Raw genomic sequence first — 19,078 nt, forward strand, 5'->3', positions numbered from 1 at the left:
AGGAAAAATGTCAGTTTTATTTGTATGCGGTTGATTTACCATCCACATGATGTGGCACAAATGAAATGGTGCTATTTAGTGACAATGGGTACAAAACCAGATGAGGTATTTGAAGTGGAGCTTAATATTTTGCATTCTTGGTTCAGTTTGGATCTCCTCTTCACACATGCAGCGACAAAATATGAAACAATGTGTGCATTTGAAGGTTTAGCAGCAGGCTCTGTTTTAAAAATGAACTTTGCTTGGACACTCCAGTCCTTCTATGGGTATGTCTGCACTGCAGCGTGGGGTGTGATTGCAGCTGGGTTAGGCACACCTGCGCTAGCTGTAATCTAGTTACCATGGTACAAATAGCAGCAAAGGCGTGGGCTTCATCTCAGACTGTACGAGCACACCTGGAACGCTGAGTATGTACTTGTGTTGCTAGCCTGAGCTGGCATCCGTGCTGCTGTATCTTCACCGCTATTTTTAGCTGTGCTAGCTGGATTAAAGCTAGTGCAGTTACACTGACCTGAGACTCAGTAGTACCTCCCATTGCTATGCAGGCATGCTCTTAAGAGCACGTTAGGCCAGGCTTCTACGTCTAATGAACTTGTGACCGTGGGAGGTGCTACTCCATACCAGGGCTGTTCACCTATTCTGTTCAGAGCAGAGACCATTTCTGTGTGTGTGGTTTTTTGTTTTTGTTTTGTGTTTGTTTTTGTTTTTTGGTACAGCCCCTGGCACAACCAAGCCTAGAACCTGAATGGTGACTTCTGGGCAATAATATATCAGGAGTATATGAATGGAGGAGATTTATGTGTTTGCTGGAGAAAACACACAGGCTTCCTGTGATGCATAGTCAATAGGAATCTGCTTCTCTGGTTATGATTTATACATCTCTTAAGTTAACTCTGAGCTTCAAATATATCACTTTGTCCTTGAGGCATCATGTGAATTTGTCACACTTCCTGGGGACTTTGTCCCCAGAACCCAATGAATGGATAACACTCACCCATTATGCATTTTCCCTCTCCAAAACTGATAATATGAATAATAATTTTAGCCCCTTCCTTCAATTTTAGTGGCACAGCGGTTTGCCTTGGTGATCAAAGGCTTCGCAGCACTTCAAACCCTTTGATCTCACATAGCTGTCTGGTTCAGTTTTATTCCCATCCTTTCTACCAGCCAGTGTACTATTGCTTCTGGCCAGTGGCATATAAGTCTAGCTCACCTCCCTTGGAAAAGGTGGGCACCACTGGGCCTCCTAGCTTCTCCCTCCCTCAAAGGTGAGAGCAATCACCAAGGCACCTGGTTCCCTCCATCAGAGGAATAACAGTCCCTGCAGATCCTCTTTCCCCAGCTTCCTCCACAGAGAAGTGTGGGGGGTGGGGAAGAGGAAGGAGAAAGGGGGAGCTGCTACAGCACCTCCCAGGTCCCACCTCAAGAAACTCGCCTGCCTGACTTCCGATTGCCACCTCCCTCATAAACCATCCCCCACCATCTACCTCTGAAAGCTCCCCGACCCTTTTCACCCCCCTGATCTCTCATGAGGGCAATCAGTTGTGAGGAAATGAACTGAGTGAGCAACCCAAGCATAATATACTACAAGTTAATATAAGGGAGAAATGCACATTTTATGTAACTGTTTCAGAGGGCAAACGCAACAGGATAGAAATTGCTTCTGCAGAATGTGAGAGGGGAATGCAGCATTTAGTGACATGTGACAGGTCCAAGTAATATGACAGACACGTCCCACTTCTCTATTCTGTGCCTTTTGCTGCACTCAGAGGTGTGCACTGCAACACTCCCAACAGTGACAAAAGAGGGGGTGCCCTGGTTTTTAACAAACCCCAAACTGGTTGTGAGGTCTAAACTTAGATTTCACCAACAAACTGTACCAAGTGCAAACTCCTCAGCACTTTAACAGCCTTAACACAGAGTCACAGACAGTCCCCTTGGATACTCTGATCTGTATTGCCCCCAAGTGAGCATATCTCTGTGATAGATGTCTCCTTATACCAAGGATCACAGCAATATTCAGGTTACTCCTCTCCCAAAGGTCCAGTCACTTACTACAGGTCAATTGCACTCAAGGGCTCACATCCATGACAGTACTTGTAGACAGTCCTATAGTAAACTCTGTGAAGATTTATTAAATAGGAAAAGGAAACAGAGTTATTTACCAGGTTAAAGCAAGCAGACTCAGACACACGAATGAGTTACAGTTTTGGGTTTCATACAGTAACATAGGCTTCTATAATGAGCAAGCTCTACTTGACCTTTAGAGCTAACCTGTGCTTCAGCTGGGGATCTCTTGTTTATGCCTAGAAACACCTCTCCCTCTCTGATTCCAAGCAGCATGGAGAAACCTATTTGCTCAGTATGGGGTTTTTATCCCCCTCCTGCCATGTGATCTGAGCTGCAAACTCAGCTGATGGGCAGAATCCACTTGCATGACTCATATTCTCAGGGAGGAGAGCAGAACAATAAGAGTCTTCAATCCTTTCGTTGAGGGTTTCTCAGTCCAGACATAGGGAGTTTTCAGTTGCAAGATCCAACCAAAGCCCCTCTGGTCTGGTGGGTCTTCTGTAGAAGAGCAGTTCCCCACACTAATTAACATTCCTCTCCTGTGTGGCGAGAATCGCAGAGGCTCACAACAGAACTGCTCACAAATTACCGTATGGAACATAGATACTGCAAGTAAGATGAATGCGTGCAGCAACTCTCATCTAAACACTTTCTTAAAATTTTAATAATTGATCAATACTAACCCACAAGTGAGCCATACAGATTCCAGCTACATATCTGTTAGTGTCCAGTTGAGACACGAGCACCTTGACATGAGCTGGCACCTGGCCCACCAATGTCACAGGTACAACCCGGCATTCAAAAGGGTATGATGGTTGCTGCCTAGGAGGAAAATATTGCTCTGCTACATGTAATTTATAATTACAACAGCTGTGAAGAAAATAGAGAACATTTAGGAAATCCTTACAGAGGAGGCAATGGGTTCTAGTGGATAGATCACTGGTCTAGGATTCAGGAGACCTGGATTTTATTCCCAGCTCTGCCACTGACCTGCTGAATGACCTGGCGCAGCCTCTCTCTGCCTCAGTTTCCCCTTCTGTAAAATAGGGATAAAGAATTGATGAAAAGCTTTTATATAGGAGCTAGGAAAGTGCTAGATTGTATTGGTATGAGTAATCCTAGCATTTATAAGTGACAACTGCCCTGTGATCTAGTACACCCTTCTGTAGGTTTAAATGTCGGGTTCAGCGCCCAGCTGCTGATTAGTGTAGCTGTGGCAGGGGATGAGGTATGCAGAGATGACTTTAAGGCATTTTCTTGCATCCCCAATATTGGGGCTAGGTGAAGGCCACGCCAGCCCGTGGGGCAAGTTAGTGCGGCCTAAGGGCTAGACAGGGGCCATTATGTAGCAATGATCACTGGAGTGCATTTTGCTCTGACCCTGCCTCCTCTAGCCCCTCGATTGCCCCTTATGCCAAGGAGAGTTAAAGTGGAAGGGCTGGCGTAGTCAGCTACACCAGCTTTATGCCAATTGACTTTTCCATGCCAGTAGAATATTTAGGGCAGGTTTAAGGCCCATTTATTCCATATAATATGGCAAAGCAGACCTCAGTGGAGCAGAGTATCTGGCCCTTCGTTTTTAGTACCTCTCCTTTTGCCTCGGTGACACAGGAGTCACATCATAATGTTACATAACATGTGCTTAACGCTTGAAAAAAGTACCTTGTTCATTCCATTTAACAAATGGACTTATCTTCTTTTTCAGCTCCAATCTATTTGACAATTTAAGCCCAACCACATCTTATCAGGCTGACCTTGCCATCTTAGCATCTGTTGAAATCAGAGGGTGAGTACTAATTTAGCAAGTGTCTCTTTCTCAGATGAATGTTTTTTGTTTTTTGGTAAATTTCCTTGCAGGTCCTGCCTCTCATTGAGCCTTGGAGGTTTTGTAATAGAAAAGTAAACACGGATTCATGTCATCTTCTTTGGGGTTTTAAGCGAAACCGAAGTAATTTGGGATCCTAAGTCAATTTTGAAAATGGGACTTGGGTTCCTAAGTCACTTAAGTGCCTTTGAAAAAGCTACTCTTCATCTTTATAATTTGTTCAAAGAACAGTATGTAAAAATTACTCCCAAAAAATCACCTTCTGAACAGACTAAGAAAATACACTTTGAGTCCAAAACTGCCAAAACCCTTTTTTTAGAATGTCAAAATACTCTCCAAATATAGGTCTAAAGTAGCTTGTCCTTTTCAGCCTCAGGTATAGTATCTGTGAGGCTGTGATGGGACTCTCCTACTGCTATTTATTGAAAGCCACACTTCACCTAACTGTTAAATGGTCCTTCTGATCAGCCAGTCAATTCAGGATGCCTCTCACTACATATTTTAATGATCCTGAATAGCTTTTATTTATATATTTATTTTACAAAGAGCGCTTTTCTGTGCAGCTCTTAAACCTCTAAAGAATCCTGACTGTTCAGTGAAGATGTTAATTTTTCTCCTGCTGGAACACGAATATTGCTCACAATCATTGAGGCCTTGCATATTTTTTAGGGGAAAAGTGAAAATCACCTGTGAAGGCACCATTTTCTTTAATTTTTCCTTCCCACCAGAAATCTTCTGCATTAATAAGTTTCTTGAGATCCTGGTATTGTTAAACCTTCATGTTTAAAAAGGAAGAAAAATTAGTCAAACCACCATTACCAACCAGGTGCTGGCTGAGTTCTATGTATGACCCTACCAATCAGATGCCCCTATCATCAACATGGCTCACAGTTGAATTCCTCACCACAGAAGATTATCCAGACAGCATGTATTAATTTTATATTATGCCCCAAACTAGAAGAATATGAAGAAACATCCCTCTGAGAGAGAATTATTCTTAACAATATATTGAGCAGAAGATCAAGCATTGTATACCAAAAAAACCCCACTTCTGCTCATTCCAACGTCCAGTATTTAGGATGGAAAGGTCATTGTCAGTCAGTGTTAGTTTTTAGATACTTGTAAATTTAGTTTTCTCCGGTCTGCATTATGAAAGCCTTAGGGTCACTTTTTAGAAATTAGTAATTCATTAGGCTAAATATTTGATAGCTTTGTTTATTCCCTTCACTATGTAGTGTCTCTTCTCCTGATCACATCTTCCTCCCCATTGCAAACTGGCAACCCCAGGAGAATCCAGAGACAGAAGAAGACATAGGACCTCTAGTTCAGCACATATATGAGGTATGTAATAGTTACTGATTTGAGGTCCAGGATTCTAGCTAATAAATAAGAGGGGAAGGAGGAAATATTTTAGTTAAGATTTCCTTTATGGTAAATGTGCTTTACTCCATGTGGTTGTTCAATAGGAACTTAGAATTTGCTGCATTGAGTCAATTTAGTCCACTGGTTCAAGCCTCTGAGGAAGGCAAAGATACTAACAATTAATATAGCCAGCGGTGCAGTGCTGTACATTGCAGTTAGTGGGACTTGGGAAGAAATTCCTCTCCGATCCTTACAGCAGTCAGCTTATACCTGAATCATAAGCCCCTATGCTATTTTACATAACTGTGCATGTTATTGGCCATAAAATCATCCAGTACTTTAGAAAATTTCACAAATTATCTGGTCGCCTGAATCTTGCAACAGTGAAACCAATAAAATGACTACTCTGTGTGTTAATTATTCTGGACACTCAGCTGTACTGTAATTATGCAGTCATTATTACAAAAGCCTTTTGCCTTTAAATTAAAGTCTTTTGAGAGTTCCTTTTTTTTAAGCAACTATCACAGATTTCATCTGTGTTCAATTAATTTTTTTAAATAATTTTTTTTAGAAAGACTGACTATAATTCAAGTTATTGTGCAACCAATAAGGTACTGATTTATCTAAAAAAAATTATTCTTATATATCTGACATGTCCACAACGTACATACAACTTTGGATAAGAAATGTACAGTATCTCTCACTTTGGGCAATATAGTACATTTAACAAATGGAATTTCTTGAAGGTAGAAAAATCTTTCCTTTAAGTTTTTTCAGAAGAATCTCCCCTTTCCAGCAAATTATTTCAAGTAATTATAAGTTAGCTTCTTGGGAGATGAAATTTCATTCCATAGTAACACTGGTGATACTCTGATTGTACTGACAGTCAGGGGAAATCTTGTAGATGCTCCTTCATATAATTTTAAATATATACTAGTGCCTACTGGGCCATTAACAAAGGAAAGAGGATAGTCTTACACAGTCATTAATTTTCTTCTCGTCACTAGCTGAGAAACAATGGTCCAAGTGCCTTCAGCAAGGTGATGCTAAATCTTCAATGGCCTTACAAATACAACAATAACACCCTGTTGTATATTATGCAATATGAAATTGATGGACCCATGAACTGCACTTCAGATATGGAGATCAACCCATTGAAAATTAAGGTAAGCAGAGACTTTTGTAATGCCATGTTTGGGTATACTATAAACTGTGAAATATAAGATTATTTATATAGACCAGACCCTCTGCTGATCTAAATAAGCATAGATGCTAGTTTTGCTAGTTTTACTCCTATTGAGAATCTGCCTATTTTCTTTACTCTTTTTTATGTATTCCCTTTTATTTTTTGTTATATCCTGGTTCCTTGCATGAAGAGACACCAGCTGGAAGGATAGGTAGACACCAGTTTTTCAGCCAAAAGTTCAGATCTAGTATCCCGCATATTTTTTTTTTAAAGAAAAACTCATGTTGGCATAGTTTTCAGTCCACAGCAATGTGTAGCCTTTTATTTTTTTTAAAGTGAATTTTGTAATGTGGACAACACAATAACACCACCGTGGGTTCAGCTGTGGCAGCTACAGTTTCAAGCTTAACAGAGTAAAAGTCACCTTTGCTACTTGCTTCAGAGTTAGTCTCTAGGAACAGATAAAGACCAAAGGTAGTGACTACACATACATTCACAAGTACAAAGTCTAGACTGTTCTACAATTTTTATTAAAGTTGCAATTAAAGTTAAGATTACCCAAGCATATAGAAATTTTATACATACCTATGACAAGTTACAAATATAGTTATATTCACATCCTTAGCAACAGTGTTAGGGTCTGATGGGTCTCTCCTGGCTTGATCGTCAGTAGAGGGATGGTTCCTGATGGAGTCTCCCATATTAGGGAGTTCAATTTTCCCATTCTGGGCATCCCTTTTTTATAATGTAATTCTGTCTTTACCTACATTCTGCGCATGTCCATAAAAGTGTCAACCTCTTTCTCTTATTGGTTTGTGTCCCCTGAAAACTTAAGGGACCCCAATTTTCTATAGGCTGTGTAAGTTCCCTTTATTCTCATTAGCATTGATGCACAACCTGTATCCCGCGGTTGAGACATGTCGAATACAAATGTGCCTTTACAGTATTTTTATGATTCAATATTTATTTTCTGGGTAATTTTACACAATATTACCACTTGGTACCTCCTTTCCCATAATCTGAGGGCAGCGAGATATTTTCTGGTCACTCATGTCATCATTTCTTGTCTCCAAGACCTAAAATAGCTAAGCTAAAATCTTGCAGGCCTCAGCCTACATGTTCTTGCATTTCAACTTGTCATGTCTGATACTTGGTTCTTCTAAATACTGATCAATCTTATACTTCTATAATCTTACAAATTAACTCTAATTAACATAGAATGAATATATATGATATAACATATTAATGAATAATTAGAAACATTGGCTACAAATGGAATGTTATTTAATCTAGATTTAAACAGCAATATTCCAAAAATTGTTTTGTTGTTTATGTAATATTTTTATTTTTCAGTTTAGTAGGAGACATTTCATTATTGTTTTTATTACTACTTATTTATCTAAGGCCTGATCTAAAGCACAATGAGGTCAATGGACGTCTTTTAATTGATTTCAGTAGCCTTTGGATGAGGCCCAGCATGCCACAAAAGTATTTTATATATAATACACAATGATATATATTTCGCTCATGTAATTTCAATATACTGTATAAATATAGTGTGTACATATACACCTCTACCTCAATATAACGCTGTCCTTGGGAGCCAAAAAATCTTACCACGTTATAGGTGAAACCACCTTATATCGAACTTGCTTTGATACACCGAAGTGTGCAGCCCCGCCCCCCAGGAGCACTGCTTTACCACGTTATATCCAAATTCATGTTATATCGGGCCGCGTTATTTCGAGGTAGAGGTGTATATACAATTTCAAATCCCTCACAGGGATAAATGGGTATTTCGTATGTGGAACCCTGAATAGTATAGTGTCCTTTAGGTCTCAAATGTGAAATCTGGAAAAAGAATTCCCAAATTGGAGGAATTGCCAAGGCCCACAATATCCTACCCACAGTACCCTATTTCAAATGCCTCCTTAAATGATACAAATGTGTGTATGTAAGTGTAACATACAGTGCTTGCACCAGTTTCTTAGACTCAAATACATTAGAAGTTTTGGGGAGAGACCCTTGAATATGAGATTGCTAAATTGAAAGCGCTCTATTGACAGCTTTAAGAATAGATTCTTTGCCCATTCTAGGCATGAAACTTCCATTGACATCAGCTAACATTCTACTAATTGAACTGGCTGAACTGTGTAAAAAAATAAAAATAAAAAAAAATGCACTAATTGGCAAAGTATTGAGTTTGGTGAGGCAAGAATTGGACACTGCAGGGCTCTGAATTAGGTCGTATTAACCATCTATGTTAATGATCTAGGAAAGGGAGTGATTAATTAAAATAATAATTAAATTTGAAGATGATGCTAAATTTTGGAGATTTGCAAACCTCAGCTAGGACAGAGACAAAGGGACAAATGGGGATTAAAAATAAGGACACACACATCTTTTTCATTCAGAGGTTCCATTCTGCTGCACGTACCAGAAAGTTCCAGACTAGGGCTGTGTGCAATTCATAGATTTTGATTTGTCTAAGTTTTGTGAAATCTTTTGGGTGAGGTCAGTTTGAATTTTTTCTTGACCTAGTTTTACTTTGCTTGAAGTTTACAGGCATGCAGAAAGTTAATGCAAAACACTAATAAACTTGAGTTCCTTAAATGGTTTTGCTATGCAATTGGTATGTTCATGTCTGTATTGCAATGACATAGCAACAAAATTATCCCTGGTTTCAAGGAATCCGTTTGCAAAATCACTTCTTTTTGTTTTTCTCTGGAACACAGAAACAGCATTAACAATTAAGCAAAAAACATGTGAATGACCCAGTCAAAGAAGTTTGGCTAGCTGTTGGCTTATAACCCAATTTCTGCACACTCTTAAGTCTAATCATTAGTAGTAGTTCTTAAAGATCTCAATCACATTTGCCAAGAGTAGGGGTATTAGCCTGGTGTCCTAGACACGTTCTTTTTAGGTAATTACTTTTGTCTACTTAAAATTCCACGGCATTCCCTATAGTACGTGCAGGGGCGGCTCTAGGCATTTTGCCGCCCCAAGAACGGCAGGCAGGCTGCCTTTGGCGGCTTGCCTGCGGGAGGTCTCCGGTCCCGCGAATTTGGCGGCAGCCTGCGGGAGGTCCGCCAAAGCCGCGGGACCAGCGGACCCTCCGCAGGCATGCCGCCGAAGGCAACCTGCCTGCCGCCCTCGCGGCGACCGGCAGAGTGCCCCCCGTGGCTTGCCGCCCAAGCACGTGCTTGGCATGCTGGTGCCTGGAGCCGCCCCTGAGTATGTGGCAGTGTTCTTGCATTCCTCTACTAAACTGTGTGAAGTGTTGCTCTCTGCAGTTAAAATGTTGCTATGTTCCATCCCAGAGGTGATTGCTTCTGGTAAGTTATTCCTGTATATGTATTTGGTAGTTTGTAAAGCATTCTAAGATCCTTTAGGATAGAAGATGCTATATAAAATATTGTTTATTATTTGTGTCTTTCTTGATGTAACCCTAGATTTCAGTTCCTAAACCAGATGAGAAGAATGAAACAATTAGGGATGAAGATAATCGTGATCACCATATAAATCGAAGAGATATAACTGCCATTGAAGGCGATGTACATACTTTGGTAAGTGCTTCACTGATATATTTCAGCTGTCATCTTTTGCTCTTTTAATGGAGAGATGAAAACTTTGGAAATAGTTTTAAGGGAAAAAATGCATTTGATAATCTAGGGCCTTGATTTTTCCATGTGTTTCCATTTTTAGTGGAACACATCTAATTGTGCAATCAATTAATTAGATGTCTGAATGCATTTGTGCCCACAGTTATTTGCAGGCATGGGAATTGAGTTGAGGCCTTTTTCAGTGTCAGGGTCTCCATATACTATGCTTTTCTGTAGAGTTGGGAGATTGACAGTTGGATGGGGGAGGTGTGAGACACTGAGATGTATAATGACTGGGTGATCCCTGGGGGCATCTTCACAGCCCTGGATTGCAGTGACATCAGAGCATACTCTACCTAACTGACTAATGGACTTTCTGCCCTCCTGTTCCTGATGTTTGCAGGGACCTGTCCCTGTTTTCTGGATATCAGCAGGGAGTGGGAAAATGTCTGAGCTCTTGTGGCCTCTCCGCTCTCAAGGGGACCCAATATCCACAGGAAGTGTGGGGATCATCTGTGTTTCTCTTTGAAAGGAGCCAGTAGTGCTAGATAAAGGGATTTGGGGGATTGACTCTGCAGGAGGAAAAAGTAATAACATAATAATAATAATAATAATAATGTAGTGAGTCCACTTTATCTAGTAGGTGAGGGAGCAAATGTAGAGGGAATCCAGGGTGGGGGGCGGTTATGGTTAAATGGGGACTCTTTTTAGAAAGGATAATTCTAAAGAAATGTTTAAATGGTTTGGAACCATCAAGCTGTGTATCCACCTGTTGCTGTCACCCATGAATTCTTTCCATTGTTTCCCCTTTTCTTTCTCTTGTTTGTTATGCTCGGTTCTTGTGCCTTGTCTTTAATTGGCTGAGGCAGGGACCGTGTCCACCTAGTGTTTGTACAGCCCCTAACAAAGTCAGGCCCTAGTTCTGATTTGGGCCCATTGGCATTACTGTCATATAAATAAAGTTACTCACTGGAGTATCAGTCTATACTGTAACCCTGAGACTGCAGAAATGGACAGTGAATTTCTCCCCATTTCTGTGGAATGAACCTGTCAGACCTTTGGGAAGGGCAATCTGATGGATCTACCTGGGAGAAGTGGTGGGAGTACTTCTGGGATTGGTGCTCTGCTCAAGAGGCTGGCATCAAGGCAGAGCCATAGGCGTCGACTCCGTGGGTGCTCTGGGGCTGGAGAACCCATTGGAAAAAATTGGTGGGTGCTTTGCACCCACCGGCAGTGCCCTGCCCCAGCTCATCTCTGCCTCCACTCCGCCTCCTCCCCTGAGCGCGCCGCCGCATCCTGCTTCTCCCCCATCCCTCCAGCGCTTGTGCCGTGAAACAGCTCTGATCTGATATCCGAGTCTTCTCCACATAAGAGCTCCAAACTCCTATACCTCCAGTTGCCAAACATTCCTTTCTTAAGGGTCACTGCCTTTGCCCAGCCTTCCCAGTGGCTTGGTTGGACTCTCTAATCACCAAAAATTATAGCCTGTATCTGGAGTCTGTATTTTAGCATTTTCAGGAAGACTGATTACAGGTAGGTTCCATGGAAAATATAACCTGCACTGTCTGCAATAACCCCAGTAGCTTCCCCTAATTAGAAGAGGAGGTACTGCAGTATAGCAAACAGTGGATTTTAACAGCACCTATTATACATGATACCAATACAGTAGGTTTCTTCAGTCTGTAACATCTATGATTTATTATATGTGAGAGATTTCAATTGATTGACTAGCTTGACAAATAACTCTGAGACGGGTGACATCAAGGACACAGTTTCTGAGTGACAAGAATATTCTGCCAGTTTACGTTTTTATCTTGTACTTTTTCCCTCCGAGGCAGGGTGATGGTTGCATCCAAATTGTATTGTGTAAGCATAGCTACAGTTCTGAATGTCACGTCAAAAAAGGAAGGGGAAAAGAGGCAGCCTTGTTTTGTTCCTCTTTCAGTCTGAACTGTTGATGATCTAATCCCATTAGTTAATGAGGATGCTAGTGGAAAATAGAAATGTTTAATCCAGGTTAGAAAGGCCAGCCGAACTCTGAATTTCCTTGGCATTGCTTACAGGTAAGGGACTGTGATGCGGTCCCTGGGGGTCATCCTGGGACTGTGGGACTGCTTTGCCCCCTTAACTCTCCACCTTGGGCTGTTTCTCGCAATGCTTTGCTAATGACAAGCAGCAAACCCCTCCAGGTGCTGTTATCGCTCAGCACAGCAGCATGTGGAGCTAGATTGCATGAATGCTTCCAGAGCCACTCATGAATCACACAGGGAAAGGCATCAGCCAAATCTCCCCAGCTCCCAGCCTCAGGAATATACCATCTTGCACTGCTCAAGACCCTTTATTGAGCAATGCAAGTTTATTAATTGGTTCACCACTTCATCAATGGAAAGTGGACATACACCAGCCTTTGTAAACCTGAGCAGATTTACTAAACACTTCAGGGAAACTCACTGGTAAAGATAAATAGTAAAACAAGTTTATTGACTACAAAAGATAGATTTTAAGTGATCATAAGTGACAGGCACAAAGTCAGAGTGGTTACCAAAATAAAATAAAATATAAATACGCAGTCTAAACTCTCAATCCTATTAGACTGGGCAACATCTAGATTAAGCAGTTTTTCTCATCCCACTGGATATTGCAATTCATAGTATGCAGGTTTCACCCTTGAAACCTGGACCAGTCTTCTCTTTTGGAGTCTTCTGAATGTCCTTGTTGCTTGCAGCATAGGGAGAGGAAAAAAGGCGAAGCATTGGGCCCCTGCGTTCTGTTTTATACCCTTAATCCATGTGCTTGGAGAAGCATATCTGGTGGGCATTGCTGAGTCACAAGGTGACGCAATACCCCTGGTGTGTCTCCTGTGAGTGAGTCATTGAATTGTAACTCCTCTGCTGGACAAAGGCTGGTGATGTCTGTTCTGCACCCACCCAGGCATTGGTTACCTCCCTTGTTGTTGTCTCTGGAGAGCTAGTATGTGGGCGCTTCCCAAACCCACAGCATATTTTAGTGAAAACCATACAATACAATTCTTATAATTTTATATGCATTAATGATGCACATATTTAGATGGGACAATGGGTTTCAGCAGATCCCCTGATACCTCACATGGCATGCTTTATTTGCAATATCACAATTATATATAGACGAGGAACATGGGGGTTACAGGGTGCTCCCCCGAGCTATAGAGTGTCACAGGGTCACTCTCCCTTACTGAAGGCCTTTTGTCCAATTTATCAACAATGCAGCAGCAGAATGTTTCATAGGTGTCTGATACAGCAGGTGGAATCTTTGGCATAAATCTTTTTCTAAAACCTTTGTGACCTTTGTATGAAGGCAACAACAATGAGGCACTTAGGTTGGGTCTGTGCAGTTATTTGGCACATGGTACACAATGAAAGCTTTGGCTTCTCATTTTACAGTTTCTAGAACAAAGAGAGAAAGTAAAGCAGTCTAGTCAGTTATATTAACAGGAATAATTTCTAGTTGAAATAATTTTTTAGCTATGTTCTCTGGGATTGGAGGAGACTATACAATTTGAAAGGATTTGTGCTTCTCGTTTAAGGGTATTTATCTTAAATAATGGAATTTGGCTTTTACGTGTAACAACAATATATTGCATCATGAGTTTGTGATATCCAGCTGTGAAATACAATGCTATGGAAATCTATAACTGAGAATACATTGGGTGCAATGTACCATATTTTGTAGAAATATGTAACCTTTCTAATTCATACACTGGACAATTACAAACTCCAGCATTCAGTGAGAGTTCAGATCAGCACACATCTTACTAAAGTATATATCTATAATGCATATCCTGGAATTGCCATCAAATGTTTCTAATCATGGTACAAAGGGGCCTTAAAATTGGGTTAAATCAATAGAGTTCGTTAATTGCAAAATTATGGAATTTTGCTATGGATTTCTCAGTCACTTGAGTGATTTATGGTGTTTCTATTGTACATTTGAATATAGAAATTATCTAATGTGTAGCAATTGATGTAATGTCATTTGTGTCTTTAAGACTGAATGTAGACATAGTAATGAATTTTCATCAGTGAGGTAACCATTTCTCTTGTTGCACGTAGGGCTGTGGAACTGCTGAATGTTTAAAAATAGTCTGCCAAGTTGGCCGCTTGGAGAGGGGAAAGAGTGCAATATTGTATGTAAAATCCCGCCTTTGGACCCAGACCTTTATGAACGTAAGTGCCTATTAATAATTCACAATCTCTCTCAGCTTCTGAAACATTAAAAGTCTTTTTACATCCAGCATGTAATATCAATTTTGGTTTTTTGCACAGAAAGAAAACCAGAATCATTCGTACTCGCTCAAGTCATCAGCCTCATTCAATGTCATAGAGTTCCCTTACAAGAACCTTTCATTTGAAGATATCCACAATTCTACAGTAGTAAGTCATTTATGTCTGAACATGGTTTGACCCAATGCACATTCAGTTGAAATTAATACAATCAAAATGAAGCACATAAATTCACCTTCATAATGCTACTAAATTTTAACTAACCCTTAGTTTTATATATTAAAATTATGTATACATGTAAAATTAAGAATAAAACCAAACATTTTCAATCTGAAAACTAGAATTCTAGCATTTGGCATGTAGGCTGTCATATATCTATATTGACAATACTGTGCGCAAATAGACCTAGTTAATAGATACAAATCAGTCTACATACTGACAGTCCTGAATCACTTGTTCTGATGTTCAGGATTATATTTAGTCCTTTATTGGGAAATACATTTTACTGATGTCACAGTGGTGGTACTACCAAACATCTTAGGGCCCAATTCGGCAGACGTATGCAATATATGCTATTTATCATTCATCTTTGACCGCTTCACCTGCCTTTTGCCTACTAATCTATGTCTGCTGGGACTGCTTCTAATATTCCAAAGCTTAGAGAAGCTTTCCAGCACCTACCATGTCGTGGGTCCCCCTCCCCTTAACTCTTCCAGAGAAATATTCCCTTCTCCCCATCCCCATCCATGCACATTACACTTGCCGGACCCCAGAATGGACAGTGTTAAGTCCTGCACCACTGACAGATGTGAAGTCCAATATCTTGTGACCAAACTGGTGCAATAAGAAATCCAGGAATGGTAGAAATTTTTAGTTTTCTAGTCTTTGTAGAGTGGAAGGGTTTGAACTTAAAAATTATGACATTCTTATTTATTATTATTAATATTAATAATTAATAATCTAGTACTGCAGTAGTGCCCAACAGACCCAGTGAAGAACCAGAACTATATTGCACTAGGCAGTGTACAAATGCAGAACAAAAAGATGAGCTCTGCTCCGAACAGCTTACCAAAGTATAAGGCAGTAGACAACAGGGTGATACAAAGAGGAGGAGAAACAATGACGCAGCAGTGGTCATCATGACAAACAGCGAGCTCGTCTCACCAGCTCTCTAACCAGGGTCAAGACTTTTGTAGGCGTCACGGCAAAAGAGAGTTTTTACAGAGGGATTTGGAAGAGGACATTCTTATACAGTGTCTGGTTTCTAAAATATATTAGTTACAATTTACAAGTTCCAAGTCCTGTAAGGTTTGAGTCTTAGCATTACCGGGGGGCCTACCTTTAAAATAAAGTGTAAAATAAAATGTCAAAAATATTTTTAAAAACTCTGACACATTTGTGAGATGCCACAGTTCTTCTTTAAAATGTCAAGCATATATAGAATCTGTATTTAGTGTGGTTCAAAGGCTTTCATAGTCTTGGATAATGTGGCTGCTTCCAACTTGGGCTGATGAAGCCTTTTTGAATTCATATATTCTCCATCAATTTACAGAAGTGCCATCTCATCCAAAAGAAATGTTGTTTCATGGGGTGCATTAGGATGTGTTTTAAATATGACAGGTTCAAAATACGTATGTCACAAACTGTATGGACAAACTCATTCATGCCACTGCCTAATAAAATGTGATCCGTTGTGTTTTCCATTAGGTTACCACAAATATCACCTGGGGCATTCAACCACAGCCCATGCCAGTGCCAGTGTGGGTTATAATTTTGGCTGTCCTAGCAGGATTATTGCTCCTGGCTGTTCTAGTCTTTGTAATGTACAGGGTAAGCATTATACTTTTGGGGGGCGGGGGGTTCCGTTACTGATGTATTACTGCAAACGAGACTAGTAATTTTCTCCTAAACAGTCTGAATATGTTGATCTATTGGGTAAACTGCAGAGTCCATCCATTCATTCTAGGTTGTTGAGCAGGGGAGGAGTTGCAATAAAGATTGGTGTTTGTGGGAGGACTGGGCTGTTGTTTGGCTCTCTTTCCTTTTTCAGTTAGTATTTCCTGGTTTTAGAGGATGAGCTGAAACTAGAGAGTAGGGAGGAAAACCCAAGTGACTGAATAGTTAGTTGGTTTAAGCACTCACACAGTGAGAAATGGCTTGTAGATGGCATGACTGTCACTTTCCAAATACGTGTGATTTCTCCAAATTACAGATGGGGTTCTTCAAACGTGTGCGACCTCCTCAGGAAGAACAAGAAAGAGAACAGCTGCAACCCCATGAAAATGGCGAAGGGACGTCAGAAGCTTAAAAAGAGTTTTATCTGTGTAACATACTGAAACTGTAAAAATGCCAGCATCTTGGTTACAAATTTTGATTTCCCTCTTAAGGAACAGACACTCCACGACTGCACTACTGCTGATGTCTTTTGGCATTGGGAATAGCCTTAACTACAGATTAAAGCAATATATTTAATTCTTCCCTTGTATTAATCACGTTAATAGATGTGACTAATACATATGCACTGATTTGGATGTCAAAAACATACATGATATTTAGTTCCATGATTTTGCTAATCTAATTTCAGAGACACTGTCTTCTGATGCACAGACTAGTGTTGTACGAACTGCTACATAGATATCACTTACACTCCATAAACCAGAAGTTCCCATAGTTCATTGCTAGATTTAGTATGTTCTCTGTTGATGGACATTTACATTCAGACACTAATTTTCAAGCTCTCAGTGGCTAGATGCACAAAATGAGTATAGCTTGTTTTACAAGTCTGCCTTGATTGCAAAGCTTTTCTGTCCTTAGACTGTAGGCTGATGATTTCCCCCAAAAAAGTATACATGGGACTATTCAGCAGGATCATTCCCATTTGCCTTCTCTTCTGCATGTTGGTAGCCCTTTTTGTAGGGAATTGGAGGTCAGCTGCTTCCATGGGACCATTTCTTCTCCCCTCTCCCACTCCTCTTGATTTCATAGATGGTGCTTCACAGGTCTTGGTCTGCATTTTTAACCCAATATAGTTACACTGATATCAACCCTAGTGTGGATGATGTTATACCAATATAAAGGTTCCTTCTGCTAGGATAGCTTAGTACCCTCCCAAACATAAATAAACTATACCAGTATAAATTCCTTTATGCCAATGTAACTGTGTCCACACTAAGGGTATGTCCAGACTACCCGCCGTATCGGCGGGTAGCGATCGATTTTTCGGGGATCGATATATCGCGTCTTATCTAGACGCGATATATCGATCCGCGAACGCACTCCCGTCGACTCAGGAACTCCACTGGAGCAAACGGCGGTAGCGGAGTCAACACGGGGAGCTGCGGACGTCGATTCCGCGCTGTGAGGAACCGAGATAAATCGATCTAAGATGCTTCGACTTCAGCTACGCTATTCACGTAGCTGAAGTTGTGTATCTTAGATCGATACCAGCCCTAATGGTATTATACTACTTAAATATACTAGGATAGTTGAACTGATGCAACTTTTGTATTTGACAAGCTCTAAGAGTAACAGCAAGGACAGAACACTTTGGCATGTATTCAGGTTGCTTGGGGCAGCATCTCCACTGTGAATACCCCAATGACCAGAGAACCTTTTTGCTACAAGTTTTCTGAAATTAATAGCTTGTTTAGACTTTCATTTCTGCCTCATGTCTGGTTTTTAGAAAACCAGGACTGATTTTCATTCTTCATTGCATTCTTCTTAGCTGAACCACTATTCTTCTGAGTTATTACTGAGAAAGTCCAAAGTTAGTAAGGAGTTAATATGTATATTGGGCAGCTTGCTTTTTTATCCATTTACATATTGTTTTAGACAGCTGTTTAAGTGAAATTAGTTTATAATGGAAACCCTGGCCTCACTGAAGTAATGGATTTTACCCACCGCCTTTAATTTTATAGTATTGTTATTGTAATCATAGAGGGAGGAATCAGGACCCAAGCCATTAGGGACATGTCTATGAGGCATCTGGGGGCAAGCCTCCCACCTGGGTCCACAGAGTTGCTCTAGTGGGGCTCATGCTGGCACTCAAAAAATAGATGTTTTGATGTTGCATCATGGTCCAGAACTCAGGCTCTCAAGCCCATCTCACCCCACCCTGGCTTCAAAATCCAACCTCTAACCTGACCCGTCTACACAGCTGTTTTCAGAGTGCTTGTGCAAACCCTGCTAATCTGAGTCTTTGGACCCAGGCTGGGAGGCTGGGTCCCAGATGCAGAGTAAACATACCCTAGATGGCCTTGTTGTATGTGTTTTAAGATGAGTCAGGAGTGATTTTTTTTATTAAATTCATCTTCAATTGAGGCTTGATCCTGCAGTTATACCGCACACCTGATTCCCATTGACGTTAGTGGGAAATCTGCACAGAAGGACCATTGGATTCTTTGGGTCTAGTCTGAAACTTAGGCTAAGCCTAGAGGTTGAAGAGACTGTCAGCAGAGAGGACATGGCTCTGATTCTGCAAACACATACGTGCTTTAAGCACGTGAGTAGCCACAGTGATTTGGAATCAGCATGAGAATTCATGTATCTAAGGATGAGCACAGGACAGAGGCCATTACAGGGAGACAGAAAAGCACGGGAAAGCTCAGCTCATCTGGGAGAGGTGTTAACATTAGCATTAACTACATCCTGATTTTACGGTCAGGAAAGCTTATTTCTTGGCATTTAGGGTACAAAGGTATAATTTCAGCACCACTGCTGTAACTATGGAAACTTCCATTTGTACTAAGTTGCATAAAGTAAGATTTCTTGAAAT

The 19,078-nt window shown here is 40.7% G+C and overlaps 1 protein-coding gene across 1 annotated transcript in view; it reads left to right on the top strand.

Annotated features, from left to right (window-relative positions):
* The window catches only part of ITGAV (integrin subunit alpha V), a 78,083-nt gene extending 60,564 nt beyond the window's left edge, over positions 1 to 17,519 (top strand). The window contains exons 23-30 of the mRNA XM_045032712.1: positions 3,776 to 3,856; positions 5,131 to 5,236; positions 6,265 to 6,423; positions 9,896 to 10,009; positions 14,134 to 14,247; positions 14,347 to 14,454; positions 16,012 to 16,134; positions 16,517 to 17,519. Coding sequence (XP_044888647.1) covers positions 3,776 to 3,856; positions 5,131 to 5,236; positions 6,265 to 6,423; positions 9,896 to 10,009; positions 14,134 to 14,247; positions 14,347 to 14,454; positions 16,012 to 16,134; positions 16,517 to 16,612 — 901 coding nt within the window. The 3' untranslated portion in view covers positions 16,613 to 17,519. The remainder of the gene's footprint in view (positions 1 to 3,775; positions 3,857 to 5,130; positions 5,237 to 6,264; positions 6,424 to 9,895; positions 10,010 to 14,133; positions 14,248 to 14,346; positions 14,455 to 16,011; positions 16,135 to 16,516) is intronic.
* The last annotated feature ends 1,559 nt before the right edge of the window (positions 17,520 to 19,078 follow it).

This window comes from Mauremys mutica, chromosome 10 (assembly GCF_020497125.1).
Source record: "Mauremys mutica isolate MM-2020 ecotype Southern chromosome 10, ASM2049712v1, whole genome shotgun sequence".
Taxonomy (NCBI): Eukaryota; Metazoa; Chordata; order Testudines; family Geoemydidae; genus Mauremys; species Mauremys mutica.